Source organism: Haemaphysalis longicornis, unplaced genomic scaffold (genome assembly GCF_048455015.1).
Source record: "Haemaphysalis longicornis isolate Haplotype H1 unplaced genomic scaffold, Haemaphysalis longicornis Haplotype H1 scaffold_1, whole genome shotgun sequence".
Lineage (NCBI taxonomy): Eukaryota > Metazoa > Arthropoda > Arachnida > Ixodida > Ixodidae > Haemaphysalis > Haemaphysalis longicornis.
The window spans coordinates 181890909-181909140 of NW_027526203.1; the positions used below are offsets into that span (position 1 = coordinate 181890909).

The window sequence follows — 18232 nt, forward strand, 5'->3', positions numbered from 1 at the left end:
TGTTTGCTGAGGCTGTTTGATTTCAAAACTTAGTTAATGTTGCCTGCATCTCCTGCTTGGTCAGCGAGAGCATCAGCTAAAATTAAATCCGCAAGTGTTGCTGCAAGGCAGGATGAACAATGTACACGTCCACCATTTGCACGTAAAAGCAAATGCAGATGGAGCATATGAGGCACAGCAAACATGCAAGGAGCGAGCGTCCACAGACTAGATGGAAGATGCAAGATAGGGAACAGAAGCTGGATTTCACTGGATTGTATCGTGACGTGGATTGGATTGACAGGTGCCTGCTCTCAATGTTGCCTTGTAATAATGAAAATCCACCAAACTTGTAATTTCACTCAATACACGGAAACTTGATTGTTACAATGTTTCTTTACATTTGTTAGCACCTAAAATCCACGACAAACACTTTAAATTATTGTGAAAAGACAGGGCCATTGATTCTCTCCGGAAAAATCAAGGGTTTTCAAGGAGCATTTAAAAATTCCAGGACTTTCCAGGCCTTGAAATTGACACTTCTAAATTCAAGGGTTTTCAAGGTTTTCAAGGACCTGTGCGAACCCTGCGAGCCACTGCGTCACAGCTTGGGAAAAAATTGCCCAGTGATCATGCAAAGCGCCTAGTGCAAAACCGGTTGGATTTAATGATTGCGCTGTGTACCCACCATAATGAGCGGTTAGTCGTTTTTTTACCTCAACAAACAACCCCTAAACTCGAGCCACTGCGTCACAGCTTGGGAAAAAATTGCCCAGTGATCATGCAAAGCGCCTAGTGCAAAACCGGTTGGATTTAATGATTGCGCTGTGTACCCACCATAATAAGCGGTTAGTCGTTTTTTTACCTCAACAAACAACCCCTAAACTCGAGCCACTGCGTCACAGCTTGGGAAAAAATTGCCCAGTGATCATGCAAAGCGCCTAGTGCAAAACCGGTTGGATTTAATGATTGCGCTGTGTACCCACCATAATGAGCGGTTAGTCGTTTTTTTACCTTAACAAACAACCCCTAAACTCGAGCCACTGCGTCACAGCTTGGGAAAAAATTGCCCAGTGATCATGCAAAGCGCCTAGTGCAAAACCGGTTGGATTTAATGATTGCGCTGTGTACCCACCATAATGAGCGGTTAGTCGTTTTTTTACCTCAACAAACAACCCCTAAACTCGAGCCACTGCGTCACAGCTTGGGAAAAAATTGCCCAGCGATCATGCAAAGCGCCTAGTGCAAAACCGGTTGGATTTAATGATTGCGCTGTGTACCCACCATAATGAGCGGTTAGTCGTTTTTTTTACCTCAACAAACAACCCCTAAACTCGAGCCCAGGGTTCGTACAGGCTTGAAAAGCAAAAATTCAAGGGTTTTCAAGGACTTTCAAGGACTAAAAAACACATTTTCAAGGTCCCCATCAAACGTTTTATATGGGATTATTTATAACTTTTCCAACACAATGCAAAAGTTTTTTATTCAACAATACCTAAGCACATTCGTGCACATTTAGATAGTTGCTAACACGTTCGTAAATGCTTCCCCAGCCTTATTTTTTATTTCATGGCTGGTATTTAGGGGTTTTTCCTTTTCCTTTGTGTTTGCTGAGGCTGTTTGATTTCAAAACTTAGTTAATGTTGCCTGCATCTCCTGCTTGGTCAGCGAGAGCATCAGCTAAAATTAAATCCGCAAGTGTTGCTGCAAGGCAGGATGAACAATGTACACGTACACCATTTGCACGTAAAAGCAAATGCAGATGGAGCATATGAGGCACAGCAAACATGCAAGGAGCGAGCGTCCACAGACTAGATGGAAGATGCAAGATAGGGAACAGAAGCTGGATTTCACTGGATTGTATCGTGACGTGGATTGGATTGACAGGTGCCTGCTCTCAATGTTGCCTTGTAATAATGAAAATCCACCAAACTTGTAATTTCACTCAATACACGGAAACTTGATTGTTACAATGTTTCTTTACATTGGTTAGCACCTAAAATCCACGACAAACACTTTAAATTATTGTGAAAAGACAGGGCCATTGATTCTCTCCGGAAAAATCAAGGGTTTTCAAGGAGCATTTAAAAATTCCAGGACTTTCCAGGCCTTGAAATTGACACTTCTAAATTCAAGGGTTTTCAAGGTTTTCAAGGACCTGTGCGAACCCTGCGAGCCACTGCGTCACAGCTTGGGAAAAAATTGCCCAGTGATCATGCAAAGCGCCTAGTGCAAAACCGGTTGGATTTAATGATTGCGCTGTGTACCCACCATAATGAGCGGTTAGTCGTTTTTTTACCTCAACAAACAACCCCTAAACTCGAGCCACTGCGTCACAGCTTGGGAAAAAATTGCCCAGTGATCATGCAAAGCGCCTAGTGCAAAACCGGTTGGATTTAATGATTGCGCTGTGTACCCACCATAATGAGCGGTTAGTCGTTTTTTTACCTCAACAAACAACCCCTAAACTCGAGCCACTGCGTCACAGCTTGGGAAAAAATTGCCCAGTGATCATGCAAAGCGCCTAGTGCAAAACCGGTTGGATTTAATGATTGCGCTGTGTACCCACCATAATGAGCGGTTAGTCGTTTTTTTACCTTAACAAACAACCCCTAAACTCGAGCCACTGCGTCACAGCTTGGGAAAAAATTGCCCAGTGATCATGCAAAGCGCCTAGTGCAAAACCGGTTGGATTTAATGATTGCGCTGTGTACCCACCATAATGAGCGGTTAGTCGTTTTTTTACCTCAACAAACAACCCCTAAACTCGAGCCACTGCGTTTGCGGTGCTTTCCAGCGCGAAACTCTCGTAACGTTCCGCGACGCCCGCTTGCCCGCTATAAAAGTGGCCACTGCCACTGCCACTTTTATTTGAGGCGACCGCAGCGTCATCCAATGCTTCGCCAAATTGGAGCAGGGGTGGCTCGGGCCGTGCAAGAACTTGAAACAGCCAAAGCTACCAGCCTTTTTTGCACCTAAATAAAGTTTTGCCTCACTGAATACATTGTGCTTTGATTCGCCACAGCTGTACCGTGCAATTAAAGCTCAAATGCTTTAGCTTTTCTCGACTTGTCGCTTATGTCGAAACACTGCTTATAACGAAATTCTTGGCCGTCCCGCTGACTTCGTTACGAGGGATTACTGCATCTACTTTTTTACACGATTACAATTATTAATATTAGCATACTATGACCTTCTCCTTCAGGCAAAACAATAATTTCTATTGCCAAAATAGACAACGTAATGGGCCATTAAAAATATGATGTAATACGCTGCAACCGTAAGGTGTCTTGTTGAAAATAATATTTTGTAATCCCAGACTGCGTTACACGGCAAAAGTTGCACCCCCCCCCCCTACCACCCCTGACGCGTACATTCACCACGATCGTAACTGAAGTAACATTGCTTTGTTTCGCCACTTTGACTTCATCATTAAATTTCATTTTACATACATAATTATTATTACTCGCGTGCAATATCAAACAATCCCGCTACCAGCCGTGGCCCAAACACCCGCTGCAATGCAGCACGGGCAACAACTTCTGGCGAGTCGATTAGTCCATTGACCCGCCGCGGTGGCTCAGTGGCTAAGGCGTTGCGCTGCTGAGCACGAGGTCGCGGGCTCGATTCCCGGCCGCGGCGGCCGCTTTTCTGATGGAGGCGAAAAGCAAAAACGCCCGTGTGTACGAGATTTCGGCGCACGTTAAAGATCCCCAGGTGGTCAAAATTAATCCGGAGCCCTGCACTACGGCGCGCCTCATCGCCTGCGTTGCGTCGGCGCGTAAAACCCTAATCAATCAATCGATTAGTCCATTCCTGAAGCTCAGGAGCTCGCTGTGAAGCACAGCAATAACTCAGCACTTTGTAACATTGCAATGAGTCCAAAAGTTCACTTCATGAACCCCCAAATGTGGACACACACACCGCATTTCCCACCCAAGAACTAAGCACGGAGAAGTCGCGAGCACGATCTCAAGTATTACCACCGCGATAATGATAACGTCACTGTTCAGTACTGCAACAGATAAAACGACTAAACGGGAGCTGAGCCGAGCCGAGCGTGAAACCAAGAAAAACACCGGCGAATTTCACTGTGTGTCTGAAGTGCACATCATGTTTTTGTTGTAATGGCGACGCTCAATCTGGAGAGAAGTTTCAGCGAATGCGGCCAGATAGCCAACCGTGCGTTAGAATCCATCGGTTGCTTTGTATCACAGTCTTCCTTTTTTTGCGTTTGTGCATTTGTGAACAAGCGACGATAAAAGAAGCAACTGGAAAGCAGAAGTTAAAGGCCCAGCCGACCTGACGGTACCAAAATGGTGGCGCCTGGTGGCGTTGTTCCGGAGACACAGCACTCCGAAAATTGCTGCGTTTTCCTCATTTTGGGGCTATATTTTCTCACCTCAGCTGACACAAATATTTTTCTTTGGCACTTCGCGATGGTTTTTGACGGAGAAACCTTCGAAGTGCATAGAATATAAAATGTGCTAACCGAAAAGGTGACTTCCGGAAAAACTAATTTTTTGGTCACTTTCGCCATCTGATCCCCGCGTCTCCACCGTTAAAATAATCAGAAAGACAACATACGTCCTCTGTATAGTTGAAAAAACTAGCCTATGATAAATGGCTACACTCTGTTCCAGTCCTGAGAGAAGTTTTCAAAAAAGCAAAAACACCACCAATATTGACCAACTTTCAAACTTGCCGTTACAAAACCCCGGCGGTGACATCATTGGGGTGTTTACCATAAAACAAGAGCAATCAAACACGTTAACCCCAAGCTAGCAATCAAGCAGCATGATCCAACCAAATCAGGGGCACTAGCTTAGCTGCGCAATCTTGTTTATTGGTGGTAGCTTTTGCTAGTGGCTACCAATCACCCAAACTAGTCCCCATGATGTCATAGGGACTGTGTAAGAAAGTGACCGGTGAGTCAGCACTTTTTCATGTGTTCTCCATATTACCTGGCTTGACTTCCCATTGAAACCTGCCTTTAGAATGAACCGAACTTATATATTGTCGTGACGGACCTTTCATCTGTTCTCCGTATCAAATGGCTTAACTTTGCATTAAAATTTGCCTGGTTATTTTCCTGACATAAGAATCTTTAGAATGTATCAAATTTGTATTTTATTGCGACAGATCTTTTAACTGTTGTTGCAAGCGTCAAAATTAGGAGACACATATGTCTGTATTCAGTAGCTCGCCTATTTTGGCACATATTTGTACATCGCATGTTGAACACACCAAAAAGTTTTGGGTGCACCCAGGGCCAGTTAAAATGCAGCTCAATTGAACTATGTGCATGCTTGTGTGCATGTACGTATGTTTGCATGTATGTACATCCAAACAGCACATTCATGCATACAAACACAAATATACAGACATGACTGCCAAAATTTGCTTTAAAGAGTGGCTCTGTTGGGGCTGCTGTAACGCAAGTTCCAATTTGCACATTGGTGGCATTAGCATAAATCACTAATTGGACAAGCCTTGAATTGGTATTAAAAGTGTTAAAGCTGCACACTTAGAGCTAGATATCTCCTTGCAGTCAGAATATTTCTTAAAACTTCTGATGCCACCTTGAGGTCAGTAAATGCATCGATTAAGTTGCTGGTGTTGGAACTACAACTCTTATTGTAATCCAGGGCATGAGGCGCACCCTTTGGGTACAATGGGAGCTGTAATGTTAGCATGAATGCCCCTCTCAAAAAGGTCAGCGCGCACAACAATGTTGTGCTCCGACCCACCTCATGCACGAGCCGGTCCAGTTCATCCGTGGTGACTCCGATCTCGGCGGCTCCAAGGGCCACATCCAACACTTCTCGGGCAAGCTGGGAAAAAAAAAGAGCACACACAGCTCCTGACCGACATCGTCACAGATCTGCATGCACCATCAAAGGTACCTCCTGGCTAGGGCACCCTGGTGAATGAGCACTTCCTCCATTTTGTAACTGTAATCTACATTGTAATGGGCTGGAAATGCTATTACTGAATAAGCATGGCAATGATGCGTAGGAGCCTGGGGTTAAGAACTGTGTCATGTCAACTTCTGGTTGCACGAATTACTCGTAATTCTCGGTTGTACTGGCACAAAAAACCTTGGGGAAGTACAGACGGTGGATGGAAACATCAAGGTAAGGCAGAATTTAGATCAATCATCACTACTTGTGCAGCATCTGAAAATTTGCATTCCAAACTCTTAGTGCACAATGCGCTCTGATGAATGTTCTGGCGCTGAAAAAGTCAACTGCTGCACCATTCACTGTTAAATATCAGGCACCTTTCTAATTTATAGGTCGACCACCTTACCTCGCAGCCGAGAAATGGGGAAAAAATTAGATACACAAAATTTAGTGGGGCTATAAGAACTCGTTTTGTCTAAGGTTACTCATTATAACTGTCTGAAATCTTGTTAGACGACTGCTTCTGCCTGGCTGTCTTCCACACAGCAGGCCGTCTTTGGTGCAGTCCAGGGAATTGCTTATGGAGCACTCAAACACTCACAAAACCTTGTAATCAGGAAGCGAGCACCAAGCACGGAACACCCATGTGCAGCCCTTCACGAGAGACGGTCTTCGCAGGCGAACAGCAGTCGTCTTGGGGTTGTCGTAGGCCATATATTTATAGAGATGTCGCACGATTCTCGCGAATAAAAGTCCCCGCCTTGTCTTTCAGTTCAAAGTGCAGAGCGCAGCGCCCACAAAACGAGGTCTTCCTAGCGTTGCATACCGAGGGCTGCACTTTCAGCTGGCGCCAGTGGTGTCCACTCTTCTCGGTGGCACTGAACTGGCGCTAGTGGGGCACGTTGCTGTCGGCTTGGGCATACTATATGATGCGTCATTTAAGGGCTGTGTTAAACTGGTGCCAAGTGCCTGAACTTATCTTGAGTAAGAAGAAAATATCACGCACACGTTCACTGATAGCAAGAGAAGCAAGAAAAAACATGGCGGCACGTCCGATTGATGTAGATGGCTTCGGTGCCTCTGCAGTTTGGACGGGCCCAATGGGCTGCCTGGGTGCCGGATGACAACTAACATTGTGCCAATGACCGATATATAGGACGAGGGGTGACTCTTCGTCAATTTTTTTCGTAAAAAATCTCAACCTATAGGGACCGGTCACTACTCAGAGGGCGCGGCGAATAAGTACACCCAGTGCCGCCCCTCGGAAGCTTGAGCAAACTTTGGGTCGGTGGGAGCCAGACGGCAGGTGTGCGTTCATATGTTCTCCACCTCTTGGTTGTTTGGCGATTCTGCGACTGTTTTTGAAAGGTGTCTCGTGCTCGAAAACTGTTCTGGGGAATAGTTTCCCCACGCCACAAGTGCTTCTGTGCGGTTTCCGCACAATTACTCGGCTGGACTACTAGTTTCGGCCTTGCGTGCGCGAGAAGAGACAGAGATTGTACGTTGCCGGGCGCGTGTACGCCGTGAAAGAAACTGACGGGAAAGACATCGTTGTGAAGTGACATCCTCAGCAAGGGAAGCATATCTAGAGCTTCTTTCCAGGTTTTCGTGTAACACGGCCTAATAAAGTGACTCCAGCGTATACAAAGGCGCTCCACGACAGGGGCGTGTTTGTGTTGTTGTTCTCTTTGTTCGCGCGACCACACTACAGTTACTTTTTCTGTGGCCCTTCTTCAGCTCGGTTGGTGGTTGGTGTTGTCAGTGATTAACAACGCATTCTAAACGTTATTAGCTGATGACAAAGTAGACCCACTTCCACCCAGTGTGCAACCTGCTGATACAGCAGAGCTGCGTGTTGTCTTACGAAGAATCCGTTTAGTTTCGGCTTCTTTCTTGTGAGTAATGTTAGAGTCGTCTTGGGTAATTGTGATTCAATTTGTCCAGGCCATTTCCTAGGAAATCTCCATAAAAGTATTTCCTCCTCCTCTCCCTCCTCTGCTTAAAAAATAATCTGAACTTTCAGAGTACCCAAAACGCATTAATAGAGTCAAATAATGCGTTTGATATCTTGCCGCGCTCTCGCTTGGAATGCGTGGCCGAACTCTGTACACTTCGGGGAACCAAGCAAGGCAGTACGCGGGAAGCTTGTTGACATTGATTTTGCACCACCCGGGAGTGCTGTGATAATATTCCTGTGCCGCATTTTGGCATCCATCCGGTGCCATGACTGTCGCTAAAAAAAGGGTTACTGCTGATAAAACAATAATGACGGAAGCCGTAATACCTTGTGTTATGCAAATACTACCACATGCGATTCACAAATATCGCAGTCTGCGATATGTATGAACCACTGAAAGCAAATGTTTTATTTTTTCGTACTCCAGAAATCCATTTCTTGCGACGTTCATTCTCCTACGGCTTCCCGGGAAACCTGTACAGAACGATGCCAGGCTGCCCTTCGCGATTTTGGCAGTCCTTCACGCAGCATTTTGATCCTTTCGGACACCGCAGCTTGCCATTATCACTATGTTTTTTAAAAAACTTCCGCCACAGAGCGTCGAACTGAACGCAGCGCGCGTTTTCACGTGCGCTGAACAGCCGGTCGCGACATCCACCGACCCCAAGTTGCTAAGCGGCGGCGAGAGGCGGCGCTGCAATCGCGGGCAAACTTCAGTGTCCGGAGCCTATATTCCGATTTATACGGTAGTTGTATAGAATGAAATTTTTAAAGATGGCAGCATTTTAACAGGATAATGCAGAAAATAAATACAGGGTGGGCATGTTTCCAAGGTTGTATTTAAAAAAGCCGGCAAATCAAACAGCAACAATGAATAATGGGCCTCAAACATATGGTTTTTCTCTCCAGTCATTATCTGGCATTGCTCTCCCGTTTTTATCGTCCTAGCCTAGATAAGCTTGTTTTTGCCCTCGTTAGAAAGGAAGTGTGGGCCCTTGGTGCAAAGTCTACTGAGGTGTCCCTAGTCGCTGCTACTTCTGAGTAGTGGGCAAAATATCAGCACATTCTCTAAGGCACTTCTACACAATTAAAGGGTGGGATGTTGCATGTTGTAAGCATTAGCTGTAAACTGTGCGTCAAGAGCACAAAAGTGCGGGGGGATAAAAAAAAAAAGCACCCCGAGAACACCTGAGCACTTCTTGCAAAGTGTTAATGCCCAACTGAATACCACAAATGCATCAAGTATGTGCACCCCTCCACATAGGCAAAGGTGAAAAGTTATGCTACCAGGGTTCATGCTGGTATCAAAGAAAAAAATTCAAGGGTTTTCAAGGACTTTCAAGGCCCAGCCAGTATATTTTCATGGACCATGTTGAGTCTTTACTTCCCCAAAACACAAGTTTCGATGCGTCAAGATGTATTATTTATTGCAAGGCAACATATTAAGAGGTTTCTCACCTTACACACTAAAAGTACGTTAGCATCAGCTTTTCAATGTCTAACATATTGAACAAGACAAATATACAGAAAAGAAGCACTCATTTAACGCTCACGGTTGCTCATGTTGCTTTTTGTGGACTTCGAGGCCGATGTTCAAGATTTCCTGTGCGTTGCTTTTGGCAGACTTCCTTAGGCTGTTGGATTTGATAACCCAGGTGAAGTCTCTCGTAATCTCTGCCTTTTCTGCATAACTGTCCGCTGAAGCTGTTAATTCAGCAACAGCTACCTCCAGTTTCTTTTTCTTCTTTTTCAACCATTCAACCTCCTCATCAATGCAGCGCTTCTTCACTTGCATCAAATCTTCAATTTCGCCCGATGTGGATTCGCCGGGTCCGGTGCAAGCCAGTGCCTATAACTGCTGATGTTCAGCCACGAGCACTGAAACTCGGATTTACCAGGCATTATCCTAACTCACAGTCACTGCGTGCAGTAATTTCGACCGCACACTTTACACACCACACAAACCACACCGAACGTTCGAACTACGAGAGAGAACAACGCAACGCTCAAAACAAACACAAAGGAATGGATTGGATATGGATCCGGCTAGACCCTTTGAAACCGAAACTGATACAGTACAATTTCTCAGCGCAGCCCGGCCCTTCAAAACCGAAATTGATTTCAGCGCAGCCAGGCATTTAAAATTATCTGCTAAGTGTATTCTGTTTGAAACGCAATGGTTTCCTCGTAAAAACATGGCGGAAATTTATGGAGTAGGAATACAGTTCTTCGTACGCAGAGTGGTCGTCTTCTTAATTTCACTCCAAAATCAAGGGTTTTCAAGGACCTGTAAAAATTCAAGGACTTTCAAGGCCGTTGAAAATGCTACTTCTGAATTCAAGGGTTTTCAAGGATTTCAAGGACCCGCACGAACCCTGTGCTACAGAGATTGCCCCTATAGAGAGGAAAAGCCGGCCTCATGGATGCCACTAGCTTCACCCCATGGTCCAAGCAGCTGTCTAGGGGCATCACACATTAGAAAATAGAGCAGTTGTCTATGAGCTCTAAAAAGTGAAAGTAAGCAGAGCTCATTCAACAATCCTCCCACAGTTTGCCTCTAAAAACACTGAAGCAACGATCTCAAGTACACAAACATCAATTGCCTGCTCTTGACAGATTGGGAGCATTATGGCGCTGACAGGCATGGTTCACCATGTAGCATGTAGGCTTCGACATATATATTGATTTCAGTATGGAATTTGGTTTGTTAGACGCCATAACTGTTTAGTGATGTGGGTAATGCCACACAACTACCTTAAAAATGTCGGCACCCTTGTAACAGTTGCTACCTGAGCAACATAAAGGGTGCTGTGCCCAAGAAGGGAATTTGACATTGTCTTCTGAATGGCACACCAGTTAGTAGTTCAATTCCCACAGTAAACTTTGCTATGAATTGAGATGCATTCTGCATATTTTGGAACTTGTTTTTGTTTAATGATATTACAAGTTTTACTGAAAAGTTCACACAAATTTTGTAATTAAACCTAAAACTTTCCTTTACTGAAATTTTATTATATAAATAACGTTTGTTACACTTTCTTAAACATGACAGCTTTTGCAGAAGAAAAAAAAAGACCAAATGGGCATTTCTGTTCCACTGTCTGTATATAAAGAAATCAGAGCTTGTGGGTGTCACCTTTTCATGAGGTTTAAAGATTTTTTTTTTTTAAACTTTGAAGCACATTAGACCTCCAATGCAGCATTTGGGAGTTTTTCTCATTGCAAACATAAAATACATCGAAGACACTTAACAACCTGCAAGTTTCAATTTCAATGGGGCACTGTGGTATTCTTATCCCCTCTTTTGCTTCGTTGCACAAATCACCTTGCTCCCTTCTCCTTTCTACATGCAACATGTTTCTGTTGGGGCACCAACCCTGCAACACACATGCCAAAATGTGTTGAGCTTGCCTTGGAAGCCACACGGACACCTTCAATTTCTTCATCATCCAAGACCTTGATGACTGAAGAGTGCTTAGCAGCCTGCTCACTCAGCGGAATACCTTCACAAAGGAAAAGAAACAAACCTCCAGTCAGCAACTCCGTGGTTTTTAAAATCCCTCACGCCACTGTTTTTCATACTGCCAGGTAAAGACAAGCCACTTTGTTGAGCACTCACTTTCACGCTTTTGCCTCTGCGTGCTGTGCCTGAGCCCTCAAATTCAGCCCTTGTTGCAACAGTTCTAAGGCAGCGGGGAAAACATTAAATGGTAAAAGTCCACCAGAAACGAATTCTTCTGAATAAAACAACCTATTTCCAGCCTAGCAAATGCCACTTCAAAACTGCCCAGTTTAAAAAAAAGCTGCAAGCAGCAGATTCCCTCACAAATCCTTGTGGTTCAATGGCAAGGGTTTCAAGTTATGCAGTTTTCGCATTCATTGCTAGTTCAATAAAATGGGCTCACTAATAGCACACAGACTTCGTAACTACTATGTAACCATGTGGATACACGCAAAAGTACCTATCTCTAGAGTGGTTCCTCCCTCAATACAAGCAGGGTGTTGCACCATGTTTAATGGACAAGATGGGGGCAACGAACCTTTTACGGCGTTCCGTTACATTTCCTAATGTTTTATTTTTCCGTTTGGCACCCTTTCATTTATAGCTAAGGTACTTCGATCTTTGTGTTTTGCATAACGTTGCCATAGGGTACGACGTAAGACACTCGTGAGATAGAATGCAACATAGTGCTCCACAACAACATCAACCTCTTGACAAGGTGTTCACACAGCAAATTCCAACATACCATCCGGATGTTCTGCATAGTCTGGGCGCATGATGTGTTCAGGAACCTCCCGCTTTGAAGACTACGCAAAAGAAAATTCATTCAAGTTGCTTTACTCGTTCACAAAATGGAAGTTTCTTTATCAAGAGCCTTATTTAGTTCTGCACTGATGCAGAACTAAAAGCAATCAAGTTTCATTCACACTACCCTGAAACCCTCATAATTAAGCTGGGGCGTTGCCAGAAATTTTGTATGGGGAAGGGGGGGGGGGTGGCTGAGATGGCACCTCGACCTCCTTTGTATGATTTTTTAGGGGATTAAAAATATGAATAATAAATACATAACTATTAACTGAAAATACAGAACTATTAACTGTCAAGAAAAAGGAAATAAAATATTTCACAAAAAAATTATTCGCAAGCTTAGAAATGGTGGCAGAACTTTCTGTTTTGTCTACATAAGAAGGAATAGCACTTCAATAAATATGGAAATGTAGAACAGATGTAAATACATATGCTTAACAAAATTGGAAGAAAGAACTAATTTATCCAAAACAAACAAAGCACGGAGCAGACATTATAAACGTGAAAAGCACGCAACAAACAATTTGTGGGTGGACGTAGTATTTTACTGTCACTTTGTCATCTAATAATTTTCTTTCATGCAACGGTTAAGGACAAATCTTTACTCTGTTACTTATGTTAACATGTTGCGTAGGAGCAGCTTGTACTGTGGATAATTTTACTAAAATTACTCACACAACAAATGCGTCAAAATGTACAGATGGGGTGAAAAAAGCGAGAACATTACGTTTTGATTAGGGCAACAAAGTGTACATTCATACAGAGAGCCCATTCTACATGGTGCAAATTTACCTGCGAATTTGCTGCTGCGATGCCGCCCGTGCGGCGAAACGACTTTCTTGGTCACTGTGGCAACAGATTATTTTTCAACACGAACGGCACTGCAGCAGCAAATTCGAAGTAAATTCGCATATGTAGGGGGGAGGGGTGGACGAATGCTGAAGTCATTAGCGCACTGGTTTACGACGGTGGCCCTAGTTGCATGGGGGTACTGAAGCAGCCAGGCCTGCGGTTTCGCCTGTTAATCTTCCCTAGTTTGTTCTGAGCCACAACTCGCCATCGCGTAGCGGAGTGCGAGCTCAAACACTCCCGTGGATGAAGGCCTTGCATAAGAGTTAGGCATGCCATTAGGGAAACAGCCCACAAAGGTAGAGTAGGTGCGCTTTCCAGACAGGATTCCTGGGGTTCTAGACAAAATCCTAGGAGCCCCATAACCACCCCCCCCTCCTTCTCCATACGCCTGTGTAATGAAGACATGCATTTAAAGCCAAGTGAAACAAGATGTAAAGGAATGGATGGGTCAAACATGACAAAACAAGTCCAAGGCTGGGTGCAAAAACTAATCACTGTCCCTCGTGGTTTTTCAACATGCACCAATGACTCGTGCTATACAGCCATTTCAATGCTGGAAACATTACTGGCACAGATTTGCCATCTGCGTGTGCCCGTGTCGCCATCTCACTTGAAATCGCTAACAGCCCTGTGATACCTATACAAGCAGTGGGTACCCATTTCTGACGGTACTCCTCACGAACACAAGTAGACTAGGATGCGACAGCACGCCAGAAGATGCAACTTTTTATTAAAACCTTGTCGTACAATGCTTCCAGCCATGTGCAGCAGCCATACAGCACGCAAGACTGCAAAAGACTGACAAATTATTCTAATACATCCCTTCATCATAAAAACTGCTGCCGTACAGACAGCGAGTAGAATGAGATGCAAATGACTACTCGTGCTCCTCGCCTCTTGAACTCAAGAGAAATTTTCTGAATGGCGAGAAAACAAACAAAAAAAAGCAATGTAGCAAGACGAACAATGGGAATGCCGGTCTATGCTCCTTCACAATTCCACAAGAGTTATAGGTAAGATAGCATTTATGAGCTACCTGTGAGGGAGGGATGGAGGAGGAAGATGAGGTCTGTCATACCCCCCCATGCCTCCGATCAGGTTGAAGGGGAAAGTAACGGGAGAAGGAGACAACGGGCACATGGGGGGGAGACAGGAGGAGGGCACCCCCCCCCCCCCACACACACACACACACACGCACTCCGTTTGCATTGCTAAGGTCACCTATACCTTATAATACTAAAGATGTCCAGTTCCTGCATCAAAATTCACGATAAAGAACAATGTGACAAAGCGCCAATGGTGGGAGCCCAGCAACGTCCCCTAATGCTGTGCCCTAACATACGCTAGCTTGCCCCTGGCGGCATCCATCAATGTGCAACTTCACATTTTGGCTACAGACCAAAACTGAAGCACAAGCCTGGCTGCCACTCTGCCTTCCTGCATTGCTTGGCTGCATGAGCACCTCATCGAAATGCCAAAATGCTAGTATAATAGGCTGGAACACTGCGAGAACACAGAGGAATAGAGTGAAAACAATGCTGATGCTTCAAGTCATAACTGCAGTTTTGTGCCCTGAAGCCTCATCTGGCTTATGGGAAGAGTACATGCTCAAAGTCAATGTGCGCGCGCCTTGAGGGAATTTTATTAAAGAAGGTGCACTTCAAAATCCAAAGGACCAAATAAGTACAGAGTGGAACTAAAAACGACGTGGTGCAGGATGTATACAAACGAATCAAGGCATTAAGAAAATGCCCCAATTTTTTTGTATACTGGAGGGTCACAGTGCACGCTGCATGAAATTACGTTTAGTATGAAATGTACTAGTATCTTGCATTTCCCCTTTGTCGCCCTATCCCACCTCCACATCTGTGGAAAATATATTGCACACACGAAACTGCGAAGGTTGGTTCCATAAACACTGCTGCACCCAGACTCAAATGATTGTTTAGAAAAGATGCGTATAGCTATCTCAAACAAATAAGCTATTTGACAAGGCATCGTCATTTTCCATTCTTTTCCTGCACTAGATATTGCAACTGTTGTGTTTGCATTCCATGTTCCATTAAATGCACACTTCCTGCCGATTCTTGTCTCCTTTCTCCTATGTCGTGCATCATTTTTGCGTGGCGTTCGCTAGCCTTGTTAACAGTACATTTATGCATGTAACCCGCTTACTCAATGCCCTGTACAGTATTTTAAATAAATAAATAACTAAATAAATAGTGGTAACGCTCATAGCCAAAAACGATTGGTATAGCAAAGACAAACGTGACGGGAAAAGGGGTATCCCCCGTCCCATTTGCCCCGTTTTCAGTTCTTTCAGCCTGGTTTACCGCGATTCACTTCACCTGCTACATGTTGTTCGCGTGAATCGATAACCGCTGAACTCGACAGCGTGCAAATCTTCCGTTCGCCACGATAATGGGAAGCGTGTTCTTACCAGGGGGAAGGGCCGCAGCTTCCCCGTGAACGAAAAGGATGGCCAGGGATTGTACGCAGCACTGGCAGCAGCCTTAGCATTTTCTGGAAAAAAAAAACAGAACGGTTAGGTCGGCAAAGCCTCGACATGTAGGCCACGAAGGACGGCCCATAACGGCAACTCACTCACGACACGATGCACTTGCTTGTGGGAATCCCAGTTGCCTTTGAAACAGTCCTTCAAAAAAAAGGAAAGAGCAGTACCGATAAGGCGGCTTAACAAGCAGGCAATACACACGCCTAATACGCTCAAATATCGCAACCTGACGTCATCAACTTATTAAAAACTGCGAAAAAAACGGATTTTTTTTACCCGTATAGCCAACTAACGCCGCACACGAACATTTGTTGTTTCGAAGCACAAGGATGTTTGGTCTTGGCGGAATGGCCGGAAAACGCAGGCATTTTTCCGCGCTGTAAGTGCGAGTCCTAGAGCTGATTAAGCGCCGAGGAGCCGATTGATCACACATACATCGTAACGAGCACGAACGTATCTAAAAGCGCCGGCATCGTATTTGCAGTCTAAAAACAGGACGCGGCCGCGATCTCCATGAATGGGCAGAAGAACCTTGCGCGAACCACACGTGCCATAGAACGTAAGTGCAGAATCACATCGCGAGGATATTTGCTTACCTGTGAGCAAAAATACGAGCCCTTGATTCCAAGTTTGATGCATGTTGGGCACTGCAATTTGGCGGAACTATTGCATCCCGCCGTACCGCAAATATTCTGCAACACTTCGCCCTGCGCTGCTTCCATATCAACGGCCGCCATGTCGAGAGTGCCTAGACGTATGGTATATGTGGCGCTAGCAGCGCTCGTGCGTGCACGCCTCACTGTAGAGCTGACGTAGTGCCCTCCTGAATCTGATTGGCGCCCCTCGGTTGAAGAACAAGCACAATCAAACGCATTAATATGTAAAATTTTACGTCCCTACACCACGCACGGCCAATAAATAATACCGTATTTGATACCACAGCTACACAAGACAGTCTCTCAGCTGACGCATCTCATTCGTCGTATCCAGGGCTCCTCATATGGACTGCGAGAGTCAGACACAAGACGCCTCGTACAAGCCTTGCTCACCAGCCGTATCACTTGCGGGACCCCCTTCGTCAATCTTAAACCCCAAGAGACTAACAAGTTAGACGCCCTCATAAGAAATACGTACAAATCAGCCCTCAGCCTGCCTACTTACACCGCGAACGAACGTCTCATAAAACTTGGCCTCCACAACACCATGAATGAACTCATCGAAGCCCAGCGCGTGTCTCAGCTGCACCCCACACAGGCCGTCAGGTTCTTCATAATATAGGCCGAACCCCGCCCCCTGCTCGTCTTAACCTACAGTGCATCCCCCTTTCCATTCGGCAACAACTCAGAACCAACACCACCTAGACTTCTCAGAACAGCACCCATACCCAGGCACACGCACGTACCCCATTTACAACCGGGCGCGAAGAGAAGCTCGAGTACGCCACCTCGAGAAGCGTTACGGCAATGACTCGCAGACCCGCTACACGGATGTTGCACATCCCTCCCCCAATTCTCCGGCTACGCTTGTCACCCTGGACACTTCTGGCAACACCCTTACTGCGGCCACATACCGAAATATGCCTACACCCGAAGCCGAAGCCCTGGCCATCGCCCATGCCATTACTACACATCGAAATCAGCCTTATCTCACCATCATTAGCGATTCACAGCAAGCCTGCCGCCTTTACCAGTCCGGTCTCGCCCCACAGCAAGCCTTACCCATGCTACGCTGCCTGCCTCCGGACTTAGAAGTGACCATTGTCTAGACTCCTGACCATGCCGGCCTGGTTGGGAATGAAGCGGCTCATGCCGCAGCCCGCGATCTGCACTACCGGGCACTCCCAACTTCAAGGACCGACACCGGGTGCTACCCTCCCACCACTAAAGACACGCTCCCTCCCCTTGATTCCACCTTCTGTTCCATACTGTCCCACTACAGGCACACACGAAGAATATACCCCCCGCCCCACCCTTCCCTCCCAACACACCACGCCACCCTTTACCGCCGCCTGCAAACTGAAACCTTCTATAATCACCCCATCCTACACCACATATCCCCGTCCCTTTTCCCCTACAACTGCCCGCACTGTCACATACCTCTCACCACTTACCACCTTGCTTTCTCTTGTCCTCACCACCCTAACCCCATCCCATCCCCCAACCCTGAGCAGTGGGAGTCCGAGCTGACCAGCTCAGCACCAGAGCGACAGCAAGCCCTGGTGCAACGAGCTCTGGACGCAGCTAGGACTCGTGGCCTCCTGAACTTGGGAGGCTGAACACGTCGTGGTGTGCACAATAAAAGTTTATTCCTTCTAAATTTGAAAGATCAAGTAAAATTTCGCGATTGAGGATTAACGAAAACCAAAGTAAAGCGCCTGCTACAGTTAACTAGAGCAGTGGTCCTCTATGGAACTCTATGGTTCTCAAATGGGGGTCCGCGGACCCCAGGGGTTCCGCGAAGCCATTTCTGGGGTCCGCAAAGCCCTCGGCCTCCAGAAAAAAAGAGTGAACTTTAGTCGTGACAGCGGCATCAATCGACAAAAGTTCGTTTCGGTCACCTCCTTTCCCGCTTCCCCACTTTTTCCCGCCCTTCCGAAACTACGTGTCACCGTTGCCCATCACGGTTTTCAACTGGCATTGGTGGCTTACGTACATAGAAACGCAAATGCCGAAACCGGCTGAATGTGGCCGCTGGTGAGCGACTTTGTTTTTGAG

At 45.7% G+C, this 18232-nt stretch overlaps 1 protein-coding gene across 1 annotated transcript in view; it reads right to left on the reverse strand.

The window, feature by feature from the left end:
* LOC144139878 (methionine aminopeptidase 1-like) overlaps positions 1-16275 on the reverse strand; it is a 34503-nt gene extending 18228 nt beyond the window's left edge. The window contains exons 1-6 of the mRNA XM_077672120.1: positions 16115-16275; positions 15608-15659; positions 15444-15526; positions 12090-12150; positions 11254-11345; positions 5730-5813 (exon numbers count right to left, since the gene is read on the reverse strand). Of these exons, the coding sequence (XP_077528246.1) occupies positions 5730-5813; positions 11254-11345; positions 12090-12150; positions 15444-15526; positions 15608-15659; positions 16115-16255 (513 nt within the window). The 5' untranslated portion in view covers positions 16256-16275. The remainder of the gene's footprint in view (positions 1-5729; positions 5814-11253; positions 11346-12089; positions 12151-15443; positions 15527-15607; positions 15660-16114) is intronic.
* Positions 16276-18232: the final 1957 nt, after the last annotated feature.